A 20,369-nucleotide genomic window follows, 5' to 3' on the forward strand; every position below is an offset into this window, starting at 1 on the left:
TGAGTCAAGTATAAAGCATGCAGACAGGGTTAAAAGGTTTTGTTACTGGTCAGTTAAATGTTAGAATGGGCAAGACACATGATTAAAGCAACTTTGAATGTGGTATGATTTACAATTTCCATTGGTGCCAGACGCAACAGTGACGACATCTCAGAAATGGCCAACCTCCTGGGATTGTCTACACCACAGTGTCTAGATTTTACAGAGAATGATGCGATAAACAAAACACATCCAGTCAGCTGCAGTCCTGAGGGCAAAAATGCCTCACAGATCAGAGAGGTCAGAAGAGAATGGCAAGACTCATTCAAGCTAACAGGTGGGCCACAAGTACACAAAAAACATCTTAGTACAACAGTGGTGTTGTACTAAGTGCACAGAAGGGCATCTCAGAACAGACAACTCACTGAACCTGATGTGGATTTGCTACAGCAACAGAAGACCATGCTGGGTTCCCCTCTTGTTCTTAGCTGCAGTGTCAGCTAAGAACAAGATGAGGGGTCTGCTGGCAAATGAAGAGTAGAAAAAAGTCGCCTGGTCTGGTTTCTCTTGCGAAATGCTGATTTGGCGTGAACAGTCAGAATCCATGGATCCAACTTGCCTGGTGTCAACAGTGCAGGCTGCTGGTGGTGTAATGGTGTGGGGAATGTTTTCTTGGCACACATTAGGCCCCTCAGTAATAACTGAGAATCACTAGAATGCCACAGTGTATTAGACATTGTTGCTGACCAGCTGCATCCCTTCGTGGCCACAGCCTACCCTTTTCCAAATGGATACATCCAGGAGGATAATGCACCATGTCACAAGTCACCCATCATCTGGTTCCAGGGACATGACAGTGACTTCAGTTTACTCCAATGGCCTGCAGAGTCGGCAGATATCAACCCAATAGAGCACATGTGGGATGGGGTGGAATGGAAAGTTCACAGCATGAATGTGTCCCCGGATAATGTGCAGGAACTGTGTGACAATATCGAGCCAGCAAAAAGCAAGATCCAGGTTTATCTTCAATCCATGCCTCGAAGAATTCAGGCTGTTCTGCATACAAAACGGGGCACCAACCCAGGACTAGATAGATATACCTAATAGAGTGGAGTTAAGAAACCCTGCCTTAGAGTTGGCAATAACAATATACTGTGAAATCTATCTCTAAATCTATCTCTAACCAATGCAACCTATTATCTCAGAGAATGTCACGTATTTATGTATGTATTTTGATTATATGTATGCATGTATGTATGTATTTGTAATGTATTTGAAGGGTCAGAAGTCTGCTAATTACTGGTATTTCATAATGAACCAGTATTATACAATCTGTTTGTTACAAGATCAAAATGTATCAACTTTGCGTCAGCCTTAATAAACATTGTTTCTCATGTTTTCCACCTTCTGTCATATCATTTATGAATTTTAGTAAAGTCTTTCTATAGACTAAGCTGTAACTATATGCCCTCCGTCCCTAAAATACACTTGGCCCTACATACATATATACACACAAAAGTACATACACACAAACAGAAGCACACACATTACATACAGTACATCTGTACATACTCACAATGTCACTAATACACGCGCGCGCGCACACACACACACACACACAAATAAGTCATCACTTCTTAGTCAGTCAACATACACAATTTACACATTTTGTTCTTTCCCAAACACTCAATTAATACAAATCATATTCTACCTCATTACTATAGGCATATAAACCAGTGCTTACAGTGCCTCTGCTTGCATTTCCCTTTATCCTCATGTCGTGAGGCTTCCAATTAAATTTCAGTCTTCAGTCTTTCTGCAGCCGTCTTCCTGACTACAGTTTATTGATGCAGCCAGGCCTTCACATAAATATTTTCATCAGTACCTTCGTATTCAGTCGCATGGAATTAAAATCCTTGGATGGAGCTTACATGGCGATGTGTTGGAAATGAACAATTTTCCTGTGTTAGTTGATAAATATCTCATAGCCTGCCACAACGTCTGAATATAAACCTCACAACCTGGCAGATATGCAGTAGTACACTCCTGCGATACCAGTGCAAAAGTCCTTGCCTTCACCCACACAACATGAACGTGTTCTAGGTTAAACTTTGGTCTGAAGAAAACCGACAACCTGATTGGCTGTATTTACATTTCTGTGGGCTGTTAGTTATTCTCACCCGCAGAACATGAGCACATTGCTGGAACTGGGGTCATCCGCCAGGGGCACCAGCTGCTGGAGACACAGCTGCTCGCAACCCCCATTGAATCCATCCGTGCAGTCAGTGCCCCTGGAGTAGTCATAGCAACCTGAGCCATCCTTCATCGGCCTCAGCCCCTCGGGACACTGCAGGAAAATAGAGACAGAGAGGAAAAAAAGAGGGAGGAGAGAGTGGTGGGAGGGATAAGTAGATAGAGGGTGAAGAGGAAGGCAAGGATGAGGGAGACAGAGACAGAAAAAGAGGAGTGAGGGAGAGTGGTCAGCATGTGCATTTTAATCAGGATCAGGCAGGTCTGAGGAGGCAAAGATCGCAAGATGGGAATGAAGAGAGGAGGAGATGAGGGCAGTGGGATTTTAAACAAGGGGAGAGGGATCCCAAGTAAGAAGATAGGAAGAACAAAGAGAACGAACAAATGAACAAACGACATAAAGAATGAAAGAATACAATGAAGCAAAACAAGAGAACAAAACATTAAGATGCCATGGGAATAGAAAACTCTGCGCGATTTCATTAATATTTGAAAAACACAACATCTTCACCCTGAATATCCTGGCAACTAGGGGCTTGCTAGCACAAAGAAACAGGTATCATCAAGAGGATGTGCTGAACAACACCCTGTCTTAGGTTCCACTTTCAGAGACAGCAGGGAACTGCTTAAATGTTGATTGGCTAATCAGAGGACCAGTCACAAAGCAGCACTCATACCTGACCCACATTTACATTCATACTTGGAAACAACCATGCCAATTACCCCTTTTGATTTTCATTTTGACAGTACAGGAAATGTAGAGGTATTTTTTTATATATATAAACGAACCGTTTCAGATTCTTTTGATGTGCATATATCATGTAGATGTGTGTAGATCTTATTTTGTGTCTGATTTTCACTCCCGAGTTAAGTGTGCAGTATTACATATTCAGACCTGAGACTTATCTTTGGTATTAATTTTAAATGAGGCAGCTGCGGTGAGGAGGAAGTAAAGCACCCAAAATAAAGCACACCCCAAGAAGTCCTGATTCAGACTTGCAACTTAAATTTGGTCTGGATGTGCCACTTGCTCTCAAATCAAGGTGGAATAAATTGAACAGATCTACTGGTATGTTGAAGGAAAGCATAATACTTTTCTGTGTAATGAAAGGAGCCAATCTAAAACAAGTTGTGTTGAATGAATGAATATGAATAAGGCAATTTGGTTGATTATTAATAGTTAATGTATTCTTCTTTCATTCAAACAGCATTCTTATGATTTCCACTTGACACATATGTCCCACTTTGCTAGCTTAATCTGTCAAAGGCCATACAATATTATATTGGTTCTCCACACTTTGGCTTAGACACTAATCTCTATCAATAATCACTACAAATAATTATAATGATAGCAACATAAGACTAATCAGATGGCAACCAAAACCATTTCACTAAAGAGATCTGATAATGAGAAATATATAAATATAAAATCATTTGGCTATTTATCTGCATATCTCTATCATAATTGGTATCATTTCAACCAATGTTTTTCTCACATGAAGTTGATATTAAAAAATAGCGCTGTCCACCACTTAAGGTCATAAGATTGAAATCAAAAAATGTATTGTATAAAAATTAAACAACCCAGATGTGCCTAGAGACAGATCTAAATCTTTTATCAAAAGCCCCAACAGCTCCAATAACCAAATATGTTTTTCTTGATAGTTACTATAGACATGATAGATACCATAGTGTGGAAAAAAACATCAAACTGAAACAAGATGACAATAGAACACTGTCAATAATACATCCTCTAATATCATTCATACTCACACCAGTCCAACCACACTACAGTCCCAAGTGGGCTAATATGTTTATGAGTATCCTACTGTAAGTGACTTTTTAAATGGCATGGTGCTGCAAATGGCTGATTTCAATATTTGCACAGCCCAAAATAAGAGCTGCCATGCAGGCTAAGTATGCACATTAATGACAATTTCTGCACATCTTTTGACTTTTCTGAACAACTTAAATTATGTAACTTAAGTCAGCTAACTCTGACTCACATATGGAGCTTTGCGTGTGGGCTCTCTTCTCTCCCTCTATATGCCTCTCGTCGTCTTTCTTTCTGTACACACACACACACACACACACACACACACACACACACACACACACACATTGAGAGCAGCCAGCACTGCAGGAACACTAGGGTTAGGTTTTGCTCAAGAGGACCTGAACAAAATTGTAAAATATGATCTCGCATATGGAGCTGAGATGACTTACTATTCCATCTCTGTTGCATCTTTTTCATTGTGTAACATCTCTGCAGTAACACTTTGTCTCTCAGTTGGATACACCATACTTCTGCCTGCCAGCTCACTGCTGAGAAGCCACCAGCCCACTCACCTCACATCAAGTTAACTTTCACTTATTAGCTCAATTCTAACACCAATTATGATGCTGAAATTAGTTTTGATATGCTGGATTAAAAACACTTTACATAATAATAATAATAAAAAAAAAACTCACATTTGTTAGCTATATCAAAAAATAAGATTTGTTTTCCTTGTGAAGATATGGTTTGTTATGCATTGTTTATTATCTATCAGAATTAGAACAACCAATTTTAACACCAATAAGTCTAGTCCATATTATATCATATTTTCTGTTTTGCTACTTGAAATTCATCAGTAAAAAACAGAGAGGATGCTATCCTGATAGAGATATGTTTTAATAAATGAAGCTTTAATAGAGACTGCAGTTGTGCCACACAAATCTATCAAACACGGTTGGCCCCATCATGGATGTCTGTAGGAGAATTAGCTGTGTGCAATATACAGTATATAACATGTTAAATATATAACAACTGGGCTAGAAATAGAGATATTTGAAAAAGTAGTAGTGGTGTGGGTGCAAGTCCATTCAATTGTATTATAAGTCAAAGTCAGTGGTCTGATGAAATAGATTTGTTTCCAAAATTATGTTACCGTGACATACTGAACTGTCCTCCCTTTAGCCCCTTTTGGTTCTTGCCTCTACTCCAAAGCACTTTGAGTTGTAGCTTGCAAAGAGTTAGCTCAGACCAGTTGTTTTTTGACAGCAAGTATTTAGCAAAGCAACTAATGTTAACATGCACCTACTAGCTAATACTAACATTATCTACTAGCTTTGTAACAAGACAGTGATGATTAGCTGAACAGATACTGCTTACAAGCTGACATCATCCAAACACAAAATCGATCAGATGTATCACGAAGTGCTCAAAAGTGAGCTCCCTCACTCCCTCCCTCAAAAACAGCACAGAAATGAACCAATTCTATTCCATATTGCTGAGACAGCCAAGTATAGAAATGCAATCAACTGTTCGCAGCTGTTGTCACTTAAGATCTATGGAGCTCCACTATGTACAATGAGAGAGTGCATCATGCAGGGTTGGGGAAACTAATTTGAAAGTATGGCACAGTTATTTCACAGTGGAAGAAGTTCAACTACAGTAAAGCTATCCTCAAGAGAAATATAGTTTTGTTAACTACAGTTACTTAGAAAAAGTAGCTCAAACTACTTTGTAAAAAATGATCATATCTACATCTGTAATGTCGTATAATGCAAAATCCCATGACCGGAAAAAATCACCACTCATTAGGATGTTGACAAAAATTGTCGGGGCCTCCTGGTGGCTCAGTTGGCTTGGGTGCGTACCATGTGACTGCGGCATCCTGGGTTCAGATCCAGCCTAAGACCTTTGTCATATGCCATCCCCCTCCCTCTCTCTACCCCAATGTTTCCTGTCTCTCTCTTCTGTGCCCTATCCAATAAAGGCAAAAAAAATAATAATAATTGTATTATATTTGAAATAAAGTGTAAGGGATGGTCACTGTGTTTATACGGCCCACATTCTGACAGCTGCCTGCCAGAAACTAGTCTGGACGTAAACGTAAACCAAATAACCCTATCTCGGTTCATCACAGGAATCAGTGCAAGGAATGTTAAAGGGGAAGTAAATAAGGTTTTTACTGCCCCATAGCACAAAAAGACCATAATATATCTGTGGGGGGTTAATAGGGTTGTTGATCAACACCAGTTGCAACTGTCAAAGCTAAATGAAACTTGGAGAGCAGAGTAATTGTTTTGGGGAAATGAACTTTGCTTGTTTGTGTTCATGCTCAAGTATGTATTGCTGTTTGCAAGCTGCAATATTTCTTACAAATCTTTCTTACAAATGTATGTATGTACAGTATGTACAGTATGTATGTATGTATGTATGTATGTATGTAAGTATGTATGTATTAGGAGATCATCAAGTAGCCTATCTACACAGTAATAGTGTGTACTAACAATACTTTTCCATAGGTAAATACGCAGGTTAATACACTGGTATAAGGCCATTGTAAAGTGCAAAAAAAAAACAACGTAATCTGATCTAATCTGATCTGATCCCCTTGATCTCAGCAGTTACAGGCCTATCTCCAAACTACCATTCTTAGCCAAGGTACTAGAAAAAGCTGTCTCCTCTCAGGTAATATCTTCCATGACGAATAACAACATCTTTGAAAATTTTCTGTCAGGCTTTACAGCCCCCCATAGAACAGACACTGTTCTCCTGAAAGGAACATATCCAAAAGCTGTGTGGAAGAGATGTTGATATTTAATTTCAGGAAAGGGAGGGGTTTTACGGGGAATCAGTATGCTGCACCCGGAAGCTCATGCCTTTTAATTACATTTTTCCCCTGAGCAAGAGCTTCTGGGTTTCTCAAGATTAGCAATGCCTCAATACTGTGACTGCCACCATTATACTCTATGTATCCCATCAAGTGAGATCCTAGCTGTTGGATAACAGCACTTTACCATTCACTTTAGTGGTATCACAAAGATGGATGCATATAAATGATACTATGATTATTCTGTCACACTGAAAAACCCTAATCAGTATTGCAAGTGTTGCTGGAAACTTTATTTTACAGTTTCACTTCGTATGGCCTCGTCCACCACTTCCACAGATGGCCACACTGATCAATCTGTGATTCCCTATGTTCTCTGCGTCTGTGCAGGATTGTGTGTGTGTGTGTGTGTGTGTGTGTGTGTGTGTGTGTGGGTGGGGGTTTGCGGCACATGTAAATATGTGTGTAAATAGAGTGTTGGAAGCAGAACTCACTCCAACAAGAGAGACAGAAAATATTTTGAATTTGTCTAACCTTTAAAGCCCAATTTTAGAATGTCAACAACTGCAAAAATGGGAGGAAAACAGACAAATCACAGTACCTTAATTGCGTAGCTACTGCTTTCTAACATTTTAACTGTAGTTCCTGCAGTCTAGCCTTAGTTTTCCATTTTACTGAAATTGATTTTTTTTAACCTGTAGATTATGGCTAAAATTGCTAAAGCCATCCCCTGGCATTACATAACCTAATGATCAAACAGTACTATTTTGACCAAACAGAACTATTGTCATAAGTAACATAGACCACGTATCACAAATTCCATAATACCCCAATTGTTTAACCCTCAAACATGTTTTGATACTCAAAAAAGAACCTACTTTTAAATTGCACACACCAAGGATACTTAATGGAAAACATGGACATAAAATGCTGAAATAATATTTACATCAGCTATATAACTGCGCTCTCTATGCTGTAGAAATTTTCCAGTGGGTGGTGAAAAACTACTTTTGCAAAATACAATTGAGAGATAACATCTACAATCTAATAGGAGAGGTGTTACTTGACAATAGTTGCCAAAGCACTTAACCAACTGGATGAATGTGCAAAAAACATTTGTGCCATACATGTGTGCAAAGCATACACATAGCAGAAGGAATTCAACTTCTTTTGTTGGTCTGAGAAGAGGCGGGGAGGAGAAAAGGCATCCAAATCATAAGGCAGTGCCTCATGAAAAGGGAAGGGAAGCACATTGTATTTGAAGGCTATGCCCTTGTAAACAACCATGAGAAACATATTGTGTTTTGGTAAGATAAGCATTTAAAACCAGAAGTGCACTCGGAGAGCGCAGACCTCCACCAAGGTCAATAGTCCAGTCTTCTATGATATGCAAATGTACAAGCGCAACCAATATATGGATCTGCTCCAAAATTTAATGGGTTCTTCCTTGGCCCATGCTACACCCTTCCACGAAGTTCACGAAAATATTTACTAAACATCTAATCTTATTTATTTTAGTGATAATTCACTAGCAGACCCAAAGTTAATTTGGCATGTAATATTGCAAAAGATGTTCATCACAGTGACTATTTTGCTTTTAAATTTTATATCAGTGCACATGTATTAATCAACAACAATGAAGACATTAGTAGGTTGATATACATGTATATGTGCTTCTGTGGTGATATGATGCAAATAGAAACATCTACACTGTATTTTCACTGTGATCTTTTGTGAAATCTGCATGTCCCGCGTGGAGAAAATAGACTCGACACCAAAACTATCACTGCAGGTCCGCAAGTGTGAGTGATGAGTGTAGCTCATCGTATGCACTGCTCTGGCAGCTTTTTTGAGGTGGGCTGCCCATTCCCCAACCCCCACTTTCTAATCTCTTGTCACAGTCATGCGATCCCCCACCTTCCAAATCCCAATACCCTTGGTTACACATGTGTTGTGGACAGGGTCCCATATGTCCAAATTGCGATAGAATACCAAAGGGTACTGTTCCTGTGCCATATTGTTGCTTGTACCTCTTCATTGGTAGTCATCTTGGTATAACTGGAGGCTCCTGAAAGGCTCCTACTTTGGGAACTGGCAGCTAGTCTGCACTGCAAGTTATGCTAAGGTAGAGGGACACATCTTGTTTTTTTTCTTGTGTTGCATATCTGTGGACAGATATTAGGGCTTGTCTGAACAGTTCATGGGGTCCACAGCACTGTAGAGTAATTACAGATGGTGCACGTCTGGCAACTTAGCCAAATTTAGCAATAGCCATCAGCTCCAGAGCCATTCGTCTCTTGAATGTAATGTCGACTTCCTCACCAAATCAAGATTGGAGTCATTCATCGTGGTGAGGCAGAGCTGCAGGATCTCCCTCCGTAATTCAGAATAGTCATGCAGGGTTCTGTAGTTGAATCAAAGGACTCTAGGTTTCCCACTCGATCTGCCTGGTAGGTGCTTGCTCCTGTTGTCTCCCCTCGCTCAGACAACTCTCCATAGACATGAGGGCTGGGGAGGGTGAGGATTTGCTTTTAAGGAAAATGTATTTTGTGGTAGTGTCTCTGCTGAGAATCAAACTCAGGTCTCCCGCTTGAGAGTCTGCAGTCTAACTCCCTGTGGGCAACGTGACCCATAAAGTGGTGAACAGACCGACCGACAATACCGTCCATAGAGCCCCTGCTATCGCGGGGCTAAAATCCAATAAGGGCACATTAGACATTGTAGTAACCATTTTGTGTGTGTGTGTGTGTGTGTGTGTGTGTGTGTGTGTGTGTGTGTATGCATGCATCCAAGTTCCATCCAAAGTTAGTCACAAAGCATTTGAAATGTGTTTATCTTTAACTGTTGGATAACATTTAAATACTATTCCCTTTTCTCTCTCACACATGGATCTGAGTGTTTCATCCCTGAGTATAGGTGTATACTATGGAGGATAACATCAAACACCAAGGGTTGATTATATATATATTTGTACTGGAAAATTACAAATAGGAATATTATGACACCATTAAGAAACAAACAAGAGTGTTGGTTTTCTCTCTTGAGTATATTTACATTTTCTAGACAATGATGTTATTTGTAAGTGCTTTGAGGGGAAGATGGGGGATTCAAAATTAAAAAGAAAGCAAAGAAAACTGAAGAAAAAGGAACATACATGTATGCATGGAAAAGAACTGCACACAGATTACTCCTACACTCCACAATTCAAAAGATCTGAATGAAAGCTATTAGTTTTCCTAATTACCTATTAACGCCCTGAGCTTTAATCAGGGACTGAGTGTAATTTATTGAGAACTCTGTCTGTTAATGATCTCATCGAAATTAAGATGCTAGATGTTCTTAATTAGTGTCTATTACGTCTTCTCAGTGAATGAGGCGATAGTAAGAAAAGTGTGAACAGTCAGTGATCATATATGTGTATCATTTGCCAAAGGCAACCTTAGTTGATAATGGAACATGACTATAGGGAAATACTGTAAGTAGTGAAAGACTATTCACACAAAGAAACTTACAGAATCTTTAAAATTATGTCAACAAGTATGGACATTAAGGACAGGATAGAAAATTTCCTAAGGGACAACTGTGCTGAGTCTTTCATAAAACAACAAACAGGGATCATATTAAAAAAAGTCTTCTGAACAGTGCAGCTCTAAATCATACTGACAGGTGGGAAAAAATCAAATACTCTAAGAGCCTATTTGACAGCCTAATCTGGTTTGGAGGTGGCAGAGATGCATGCCCTGCGGCTCTGCTGCTCCTCAAATGGTTTACAAATTAGGCACAACAGCTTTATTGCCGCAAGAGCAAAAAACACGGGAGGATAGAATACAGTCCCCAGTGAGAAACAGGAAGTTTCAACCCAGCTGTTTGTTGTTCGTATTCATGTGATTAATACTTCATCTTCAATGTGAAACCACACAAAGTTGTGATTAGCTAGTGAATGGTGTTGCCCAAAGGCAAAAACAGACTTTAGATTTTGCTTTTCTTTTATTATTTCCTATTTCTCCTATTTTTCAGTGCAGATGAGTTTCTCACATGCACTCATATATGTGGACAGACACAAAAATATTATGCTTTGTTTCATATTAAATATTTATTGGGTGGCCAATGACTTTTCATCACAGATGGTCAATCAGCAATGCAAGCAATAGTACAGCTGCAAGTACACACACAATGACAAACAATGATGTAGGGCAGCAATGTTCCTCCTCCATATTTAAGCCCCCATCATGCTGAAGCTTGTCCCTACAGAATCTTCTTGCCAAGATTGTGAGTGACAGAGAACTCTGGCAGTCATCCAGAATTCACAGAACTGTTGTTACATCTGTAACTCTTGTTCTATTTCATTCTTCCCGACTGCCAGAGGCAGTGCCTAACACTGGATGGCTGTTACCAAGGTCACAACGAAACAAGCACCCACCTCATTCAGAACAGGCTGAAGGCACTGGCTGCTACAGCATGGGGAGCACTTGAATCTGTATGCCTCAGCAATTACCTCTATAAAGCATTTGGAAAGCCTCTGTTTGGACAAGGTGCAACATTTGCCATGCCCTCCATAATAAACAAAAAGATCGTCAGACTGGCAAAAGCCAGTTGCCTCATCCCCCTCATGTTGCAGATGTGCATATGCCACCAACTCAGTGACCTGACTGGCATAGAAGGTAGACAACCTGTTTGGGAAGAATAAGGGGATAGACCAAAGAGCCAACCCTGAGCCATCAGAGTTCATGTACAGGGATGCTTGGCTCACGGACAAATCATGGAGCTCAATCACATGCTTTGCTAAGGCTATAGCCAGAAACAGTGCTGTCACGGCAGACAGCCACTTGAACTCTGACTGCCCCAAGGGCTCAAAAGGGGAAGACAAATGGCTTAGAGCACCAAGGGCAAGGGAAATGTAGCCTAACTCCTAGGGAGATGTAACTGGCAGGGCTTGTGTGGGCTTCTGCCACTGAGCTCCCTCCAGAAAGTGGATAACAGGATCTTGACACAATTTGGTTCCCCACTCTGACATGCCGCATCGAAATGGAGTAAACCTTCAACATAGAGGCCAATCTATTGCCATCCAGCAGAGACTGCAGCAACCACAATATTATGGGCACTGAGCAACTCTCAAGCATGCCACTATGTATTCTGCACCACTTAGGAATTAATTTCTTCCTGTTTGTATAGAGCAACGTATTGGAAGACACTCTCGAGTTCAAGATGTCTGAACCACAGCCTGGTCACGGTCATTCAAGAGCAGGTCCGGCCCTTCAGAGAACAAGTGCACAGCCACAGGCAATCTGAGTTCAGATGCTAGTTGCAATTTTCAATTTGTGAGTGCAGGTCCTGCCTGCTGGGGAAATACCATGGTTCTCTGTCAAGAGCATGTGTAGAATTGGAGACCCTCGACTGAGTAACCAACAGTAGTCTGTGGTTGCCTTGTCATACCCTGTGTAATTTCATATTAGAGGGATTGATAGGAAAGCAGATAGAGAAGGCAGTCAGGGATGTGCCAGTGCTTTCTGCCCAAGTGAACTGGTTGTTTCCATCAGGGTGAACCAGATGGGGAAGTATGACAAAGACTCTGAAGTAACGAGGCCCACCTCTGCCTTGCTATATTTGCACCAGCTCATATCCAACACATCTGAGTGGAGTTTCCACTCTCCTGAGGGAGGTTTCTGGCAGAGAGTAAGTCTGTCATGCCGTTCTGTACCCCAGGAAGATGTATGGTCCTGAGGCTTTCAAGGGGAAGGAAGGCCTATAACAGGTTTATTGTCCCAGTTTAGATATGCCCTGTTCCTACAACACCGGAGGATGCGACTGTTTGACCTTCTTGTGCATGTGCCACCTTAGATCCAAGGAGAGGCCATTTGTCCACACCTGGATGAGATGCAAGTTCAGAAGGCTCAGCAATACTACTGCTGAGACAGCCATCAGCATGCAACAGACAACCTCTGACTGGATGTGAGGGAGCTCTAGTTGACAGTAAGACCTAGTGGGGTCACATGAGCAAGGTGCGCTGCTGTGTCTTGGATGGCACACTCCGGGTGGGACACAGTTCAGCCATTCATCCAGGTATGGAGCACCTTGAACTGATATGCCTGACCCTTAACTTCAAAATAATAATAATAATAATATCATAATGTGCCTGCTCTGATGGAGCACCACTGGAATGTGGAAGTGTGTGTCCTTTAAATCAATTGATGAACCAGTCTTCTTGTGCTACAGCTTGAAATGTCCACTGTTTCCTACATGCTAAACCCATTTTGAAATGGGTTTAGCCAAATCCAGTAGGTGACTAAAACAACTATACTTTTTGGGATTAAAAAGTAAAATGGGTAAAACCCATCGTGCTGTGTTAAATGCACACATGTGCTTGATAGCACCCTTACACAGGAAGATGCAGATCTCTTGGCTGAGGGCAAGAGATTTTTCATGGGAATTCGGACAGTAGCCATCCTGATCCCACTGAAAATTGGGGGCCAGCGATAGAACTGTTGTTTGTACCCTTGTAACAGCATGGGCACCACCCAAGCTTTTGTGGTGTGAGCTTCCCAGTAGCTGAGATGCTGCAGGGAGAAGTTTCCAACAGCTGGCCCTGAGGCCTTAGGCCTTGTCCCCATGGCCTTTAGGAGCATTGGGGGTTGATGACTAGCTACTCTGTATCTGAGGTGCTGGCTATATAGGAGCATGGCAGCATTGGTTATGTTGCTTAGTGGACCATAAGGCCCTTGGGGAGCCACTAGGGTGAGGTGGTAGATAAGAGTGACCGGCGTCATCTACTGAAGGAGCCCTCTTCCTAGGCAAGAGTGTGGGATCCCTTTGCAGACTAGCAAACTATTGTCTAGCTTGATTTACCTGGATGCTGGAGCCCCTCAACCTCCACTAGCCTGACTAACCTCAGAGGCCTCAGGTGTTCAATACCCAGGCATGAGGGACATACCATCATGGCCATCTTCAGCCTGAAGAGGGGCCATGCAAGAGCTACACACATGGGAACCAAGCATGCTGAGGTGGGGGTGAGCCAAAGGGCAAGTGTAGTGAGAACACTGGCAATGTATCTGTGCATTACTAGTGCTATCTTGTGTTAGCTTGTGGCTGGGTAGCTAGCCTGAAACCAGTGTGGCTCAGCCCGAGACTGCCTGTCTACTACCGCAGTGAGCTAGCTCATGTAACTACCAATGCAGAGTTAACCAATGCTGGAAGCATGCACCTCCGATGCAACTTGACTGAACAAACACTAGTTAACAAGAAATTAGTGAAAGCACTCACTAGGGATCATGAGTAGCAAATTAGCAAATATGGCTCTCTACACAGTAACTATTTGGAGGCTGCCCAATATGCCTGATGACGTGTAAGAGTACCAAAAACACTTCCCTGATTAGCAGAAGCTTCAACCATTTGGTTATCAGGCTTCTGCAGCGACGAAGAGCCACTTCCTTTAATATACAGAGTACAAGAAGGGATAAACTTCAGGATAATGGGGCCTATTATATGGGGGAGTGCATCGCTGCCCTATGTCATCGTAGGTCATACGTGACTTTCTTGGTATAAACCCTCAACCTGCGTATGTGTGATATGGATAATATCTAGCGATAAGCACCTCCTCAGGAAGAATAAATGGAACTACATTTTTGCACAAGAGCCTGCATGCAAACTCATGTATATGCACACACACAAATGCACCTCACAAAAAATAGCAGCAGAAAGTGCACACAATAGAACAGGTAAGCAATAAAAGAGACTTTCTCTGCCCTGTTTTCCATCTCCATCTTGTCCCAAAGGATAACAGATAATAACTGGATTTTATGTCCAATACTAGTGCAGCCGCTTTCATTAAACTATTAGAAGGGAGAGGAAATTGAAACAGCAATCTTTCTTGGGATATCTAACCTGTAACAGGCTGCCAGTTGGGAATAAAGTCTCTCCGATTTAATACTCTTTCCCAATCCGTTTAATGTTTGGTCAAGCTTGTGACTGAGCAAAATGGAATTGCCTCAGCTTTTCTAACTCCAGCGTGATCTTATCAGTGAATACATAAAACACTGGCCCCACTGGGGGTGAGAGTTGCCCCTTAAACTGGTAGATTACGGTATGATTATGACATCAAACAAAAGCTGATTCAGTTGTTCCCTGCAGTTGCCTACATTTCTCCCCCAGTAGAATGCCTTGAATAATCGATGACTCTGTGTATGCAATGAAGTTTGAGACTTTAACACCACATTTACAGATTAGAAAATAATGGGCAACGGACAACATCTATTACAATTACAACCTTAAGTATGGAACAATTGAACACTATTGAAAGAAAAGGATAAAGGACACACACACGCACGCACACACACACACACACACACACACATACATATATACTGTCTATATATATATATAGATAGATAGATAGATAGATAGATAGATAGATAGATGGATATAAATATAGATATATACAGTATATATATATATATATATATATTTGTATATGAGTAAAAAGGATAAAAGATGTCTTTTATACTTTTCATTCACATCCTTTCCTATATTGTTCAGTATGTATAATATATTTAATGTGTAATGATTTCCATTATCACTGCACATCATCTGCTTAATATATCGTACATATGCTTTTGTTGTTATAGTTACTATATTAAACCCTATTGAGGTTTGTTTGAATTCCATTACATTGTATAGAGACCTAAATTCCCACCCTTGGCTGCTTGAGGCAGAGTGTTATGTGGGTCCCCGTGGCACACTAAATGACACGCTTGATCCCGCATTTAACCACCAGTGTCAGAGTGAAAGGAAGAGAGAATTATTAAAATGCATTTGCAAGAAACCATAAGGCATTGAAATTCTATGGTAATGAGGTGAGCTGAGCTGAGCTGTGCTGTTCAGCGGAGCAGGGGAAAAGTCGTGATGCTCAGTTCTCCAGAACATGGGACCGCAGGGACATGCAGTGATACAGGAGATAGTGGGTGGAGGGATTAGGGGATGGGGGTTTGCACAAAACTTTGGGTTGGGTGGAGATGCCACTTTTCCTCCCTCAAGACTCTTTATGCAAAGCAGAGGCAACCAAGCGGAGATTTGGCTCCACGCTCAGAACTAATCATTTAATTCTTGACTTTTGGAGTGTGCCACACATTCTAATAGACTCTTGCATACTGGGACAGAAGTGTCTTGAAATGAGGAGGGAGAAAGCAATATCTGTCTTCTCTAAACTCTCAAAACTATTAGAGTTTGACAGGCCAAAATAAAAGTTTTGTGATGATGCCTGAAGTCAACAATACATCTTTGCCAATCCTGCATCCAAATAACTTTCCCAGAGAAGTCCCACAAGGGAAGTCAACTGATGAAAGATATGCCACTAATATCCTACCATCTGCTCCTCCTTTGAGTACTTCCATTAGCAAGACAGATACTGTAGCTGGCTACAACAATGTCCCATAAAGAACAAGACTGCCCCATTCCTCAATGCACAGAAACTCTGCTGCAGTCGTTGAACTTCCACTTTAAGATGGCAAGCTACAAATAACAGCCAAGTTTACAGACTTGTGAACTTCACCTAGCATCCCCAAGAGAGGCCATTGAACACATCAGTGTGTGTGTGTGTGTGTGTGTGTGTGTGTGTGTGTGTGTGTGCGTGCATGCATGCGTGTGTGTGTGTGTACCTCATAGATCAATGGCCACACACTGCCTGGCAATGGCTTCACAAATTTAAAGGTTAGCTTGGCCTTTGTCACATCAAGGCCAACACGGGACTGAATACCTAAGCCCACGCTAGAGCTAGTGCCTGTCAGTGTCAAAGGTAGAAATGGCTTTAACTCTTCCTTAACTGTGATGGAGTAGTGGACTTACAGAGCAATGTCTGCTGCAGTTGAATTACTGCTTGTGTATGAGTTGCTGTCCCCTTGTGAAACATAAGGTAGGTATGCAGTAATGGGAATTCAGGGGCTTCCAGGTGGCTCAGAAATTTAAGGCGTACACCATGTACCTGTGATGTCTTGGGTTTGAATCCAGACTTGGACCTTTGATGTACGTCATTCCTCTCTCTCCCAATCTTCCTTGTCTCTCTCTACTATGTACTATCAAATAAAGGCAAACATTTAATCTAAGGAATTCACTCACAACCATGGGCAGTGATACCGATAACATTTTTAAATCTCTTTCTTTTACCATGCATTTCCTTTTTAGGAAAATAGTTTCACATTTTCTTACCTATATTCTAGTGTGCAAAATGGAAAAATAATATGATGTTGTGATAGTGATCATGGGAACAGCAGCGCAGCACATATGTAAACAACACAACAGTATATTACACAGCACCTCAATCATAACCAGCATCCATAGGTACAGGGAGGAAAGCTATTTGTTGCTCCAGCCATGCTATGATATTCGGCAAGGCGAGTGATGAAAATAGGAAAGCACTGGCACAAAAACATTACCTGTCTAATAATTTAGTCACAGCTCTTGCTATAAGCAGAAGTTAGTGAGCACAAGAATAAACCACTTCTCATCCTTCCTGGCTCAGCAGTGGCAATAAGGGGACACATGCAAAAATGGAATGAGCAATTGCTCCAAAACTTCAGCATATGCTTTGGCTGGAATTTATTTTTGCAAATGCCTTATGTCTTCAGTGCAGCAGACAGCCTGGAAGGACTGACTCAGTTAATGGATTTTAAGCCTTCCGTGTGACATGCCACTGTTCTGTGTTAGCATCCGCTCTGACAAGGAGTGTTAAAATAACATCAACCCAAAATAATACCACTACTTCTGTGATCCTCTGAGTTAATCTGTGCAGACCAGAAGACTTTATCAGCCCTTGTGTCTGCGTATTAATCAGCCACACACAGAGGCATGTGACTGTGCTGCATCATTTCAGAATACCATTTAATGTAACATTTATTCTCTCTGAAAGTAGAAGTTGAAGCTAAAAGCTTACAAGTTGGGGATTCACTTAACTAAGGTGCAGAGGAAAATAAACAAGATGCTTGAGTAAGACGTAGGACTACATATTCATTCTTTCATGGTTTCAACTTCAACTTTATTGTCCCTAGGGAAATTTGGTTTGCACCCAGGGTTTGTAGCCATTACATAAATAAAATACATTGAAACCAACAAATAACTAGAAACAACAGACCAAGGCCATCAAGGTCTTCTTCTTCTCTTCCTGTTTCCTTGTATTTATCCTTTTATTTAATTGTTTTATTCTGTTTCTTGAAAGTGGTGTAATTCCTTTCCTGATTGAACAGAGCTTGCCAGTTCTTTGATATTGTTTGGTCTGCATATCAATTAGCCTTGAGGAGGGGGAGGAGATTTAGTTAATCAATGTTGAAGTGCTGTTTTCAAATCAACATGTAGTGGGGCAGCAGTCTTTTGGAATGCTGTGGGTATATTGTGGGTTGTTTGTTTGTTTGTGTGTGTGTGTGTGTGTGTGTGTGTGTGTGTGTGTCTGCGTGTGCGTGTGCGTGTGTGTGTGTGCGTGTAAACTTTTAATAAGATTGCCAGCTAGTCCACTCTATGCCCCGGAGTTAGACAACACAATCTCATTAGCACATCCTCATTCATATTTTATACACTCTCACTCAACTCTCCACACTTAGGAACCTAAAGAAGGAACTGCTCATATTTAAATTAAAATATTATGAAAACATTCAATCAAAAATGTTACAGTCTATCTGGTGCCTACTAAGTTTCTTTATTCACGGAAAAGCCAGGTAACATGCAGCCCTTCAATGTTTACCTGGGCTTCTACATTCAGACCATTTTCTCATATTGAAAGTGGTTTGTACTTTTGGCAGCTCATAACTGAAACAGATCTGTGCAACATTACAGAAGAAGAGGCTAATGAAGAACCTTCTTTGACAGCAGTGACCGCCACAGCGAAGACACAGTCCCAGAATCAACACAAACAATATAGTTTAGCTTCTGTACGAAGTAATTATAATTGCACTAAAATATACATATATATAATATATATTAATATGTAAGACAAGCAGCTGGCTGCAGTCTGATAAGTAACAGTTGGTAGAATAATACTATTGTACAGTTACTTTTATTTTGTCATACCAGTGACCAATTTTCACTTGCAATTGTGTACAATTAAAAGATGTAAATATTGACAACAAAAGTCACAATGAAAACGCTCAAAATGTGTGGAAGCAGCCTCTGAGAAGCATCTACCTGCAGGTCTAAAACTCTCCGGCTCTGCAGGTGGATGATGTTAGAGGCCTAACCTGGACCAGTTTACCAAGGTTGGTAGCTAAAGCAACGTCAAGATCAATATTTCACTGCAAGCAGACAAGCAAGCCTGTAGAAACACACAACCATTACTGTCTAAATCAAGCTAGCAGACATTCTCTGTTCTTCAAACATTATCTGTTAGCACAAGATTATCTATCTGTATATAAATAAAGAAGACAGAGCATAATATCAAGTCTCTCAACCAACAGAAAAATTAGACCAGTTAATTTTTAGCCCTGTAGTGCCAAGTTGTCAGCCCTCGATACCCCACGACAGTGAAAAAGGTAAAAAAAAAAAAAACAAGAGAGGATTACAATTGGATTTATTGCACCAGATGACCAGCACCTCTTGGCGGTGCAAAATGTGGGCTTTGACCGTTTAATGGAGCATCTGGAGCACCTCAGACACTGCCCTCCCACTACTGTAGGTATGTGAACACCTTTTGGAATGTTTGAAAGATGTGGCTGCAATTAGTTTCATTACAGACGTTTGGAGTTTGACTGCCCACTGGATTGATTTCCTGCTTTACTTTACAAAGTGCAGTGTTGAAAAATGAACACTTCAAAATGCCTAGTTTAAAACTCATTTGGTCGACCGTTGGTCGACTATGGGCTTCACTTGCCGAATCTTGCAGGGATTACAGCTAACTGACAGGCATTCTCAGTGAACTCCCATGCCTGTCCGAAAAACGATCTTTTTTCTCTAGATGTCTTAATTTACAGATAAGTAAAAAAAAAATATTTGAAATTATTGGCTTTCTATCAGTCAGTCAAACAACTTAGCCACCATTTGGTAAATTGAAGTGAATAAGTAGTTTGATAGATCATTTCAAGTGACTACATGTTGACTGCTCACCTGTGGACAGCTTTGCACGTGACAGGCTAGATGAAGGAGCAGCTGGCAGTGTCAAACATTTGCTACATGACAATGAAAATTATGTTTTTTATGCACTAATACCTCATTTCGCTCCTTTACAGATCACCTGTAGTGCTCATATCATGGCTGAAGTGCCATTGAATAGCCCAGGAGTCAAAATAATTGACCAAATGGTGAAACACAGATTAAAATGGAGCTGGCTGACAGAGACAGTCCACGTGAGGGAAATCCAGTTTCAATGAGTAGCTTCAACAAAATTAGAATACCTGGGAAAGTCATTTGCAATCTTTGCAATGACCAGATATATGGAAGTAATGGAAAGAGGACACCTTGGAAACATACATCCCAAACACATGAAAGTATGGAAGACCCACCAAAAAAACATGCTCATTGAGCCTCAGCTGACATGAATAGATCAGTATATCCTGATCAGCCAAATTCATT

The 20,369-nt window shown here is 40.9% G+C and overlaps 1 protein-coding gene across 1 annotated transcript in view; it reads right to left on the reverse strand.

Moving 5' to 3' along the window:
- The window catches only part of astn2 (astrotactin 2), a 441,429-nt gene that overhangs the window by 120,884 nt on the left and 300,176 nt on the right, over window positions 1-20,369 (reverse strand). The window contains exon 13 of the mRNA XM_078288520.1: window positions 2,160-2,326. Within this exon, the coding sequence (XP_078144646.1) occupies window positions 2,160-2,326 (167 nt within the window). The remainder of the gene's footprint in view (window positions 1-2,159; window positions 2,327-20,369) is intronic.

The sequence above is a fragment of the Centroberyx gerrardi genome, chromosome 2 (assembly GCF_048128805.1).
Source record: "Centroberyx gerrardi isolate f3 chromosome 2, fCenGer3.hap1.cur.20231027, whole genome shotgun sequence".
In the NCBI taxonomy this organism is placed as follows: domain Eukaryota; kingdom Metazoa; phylum Chordata; class Actinopteri; order Beryciformes; family Berycidae; genus Centroberyx; species Centroberyx gerrardi.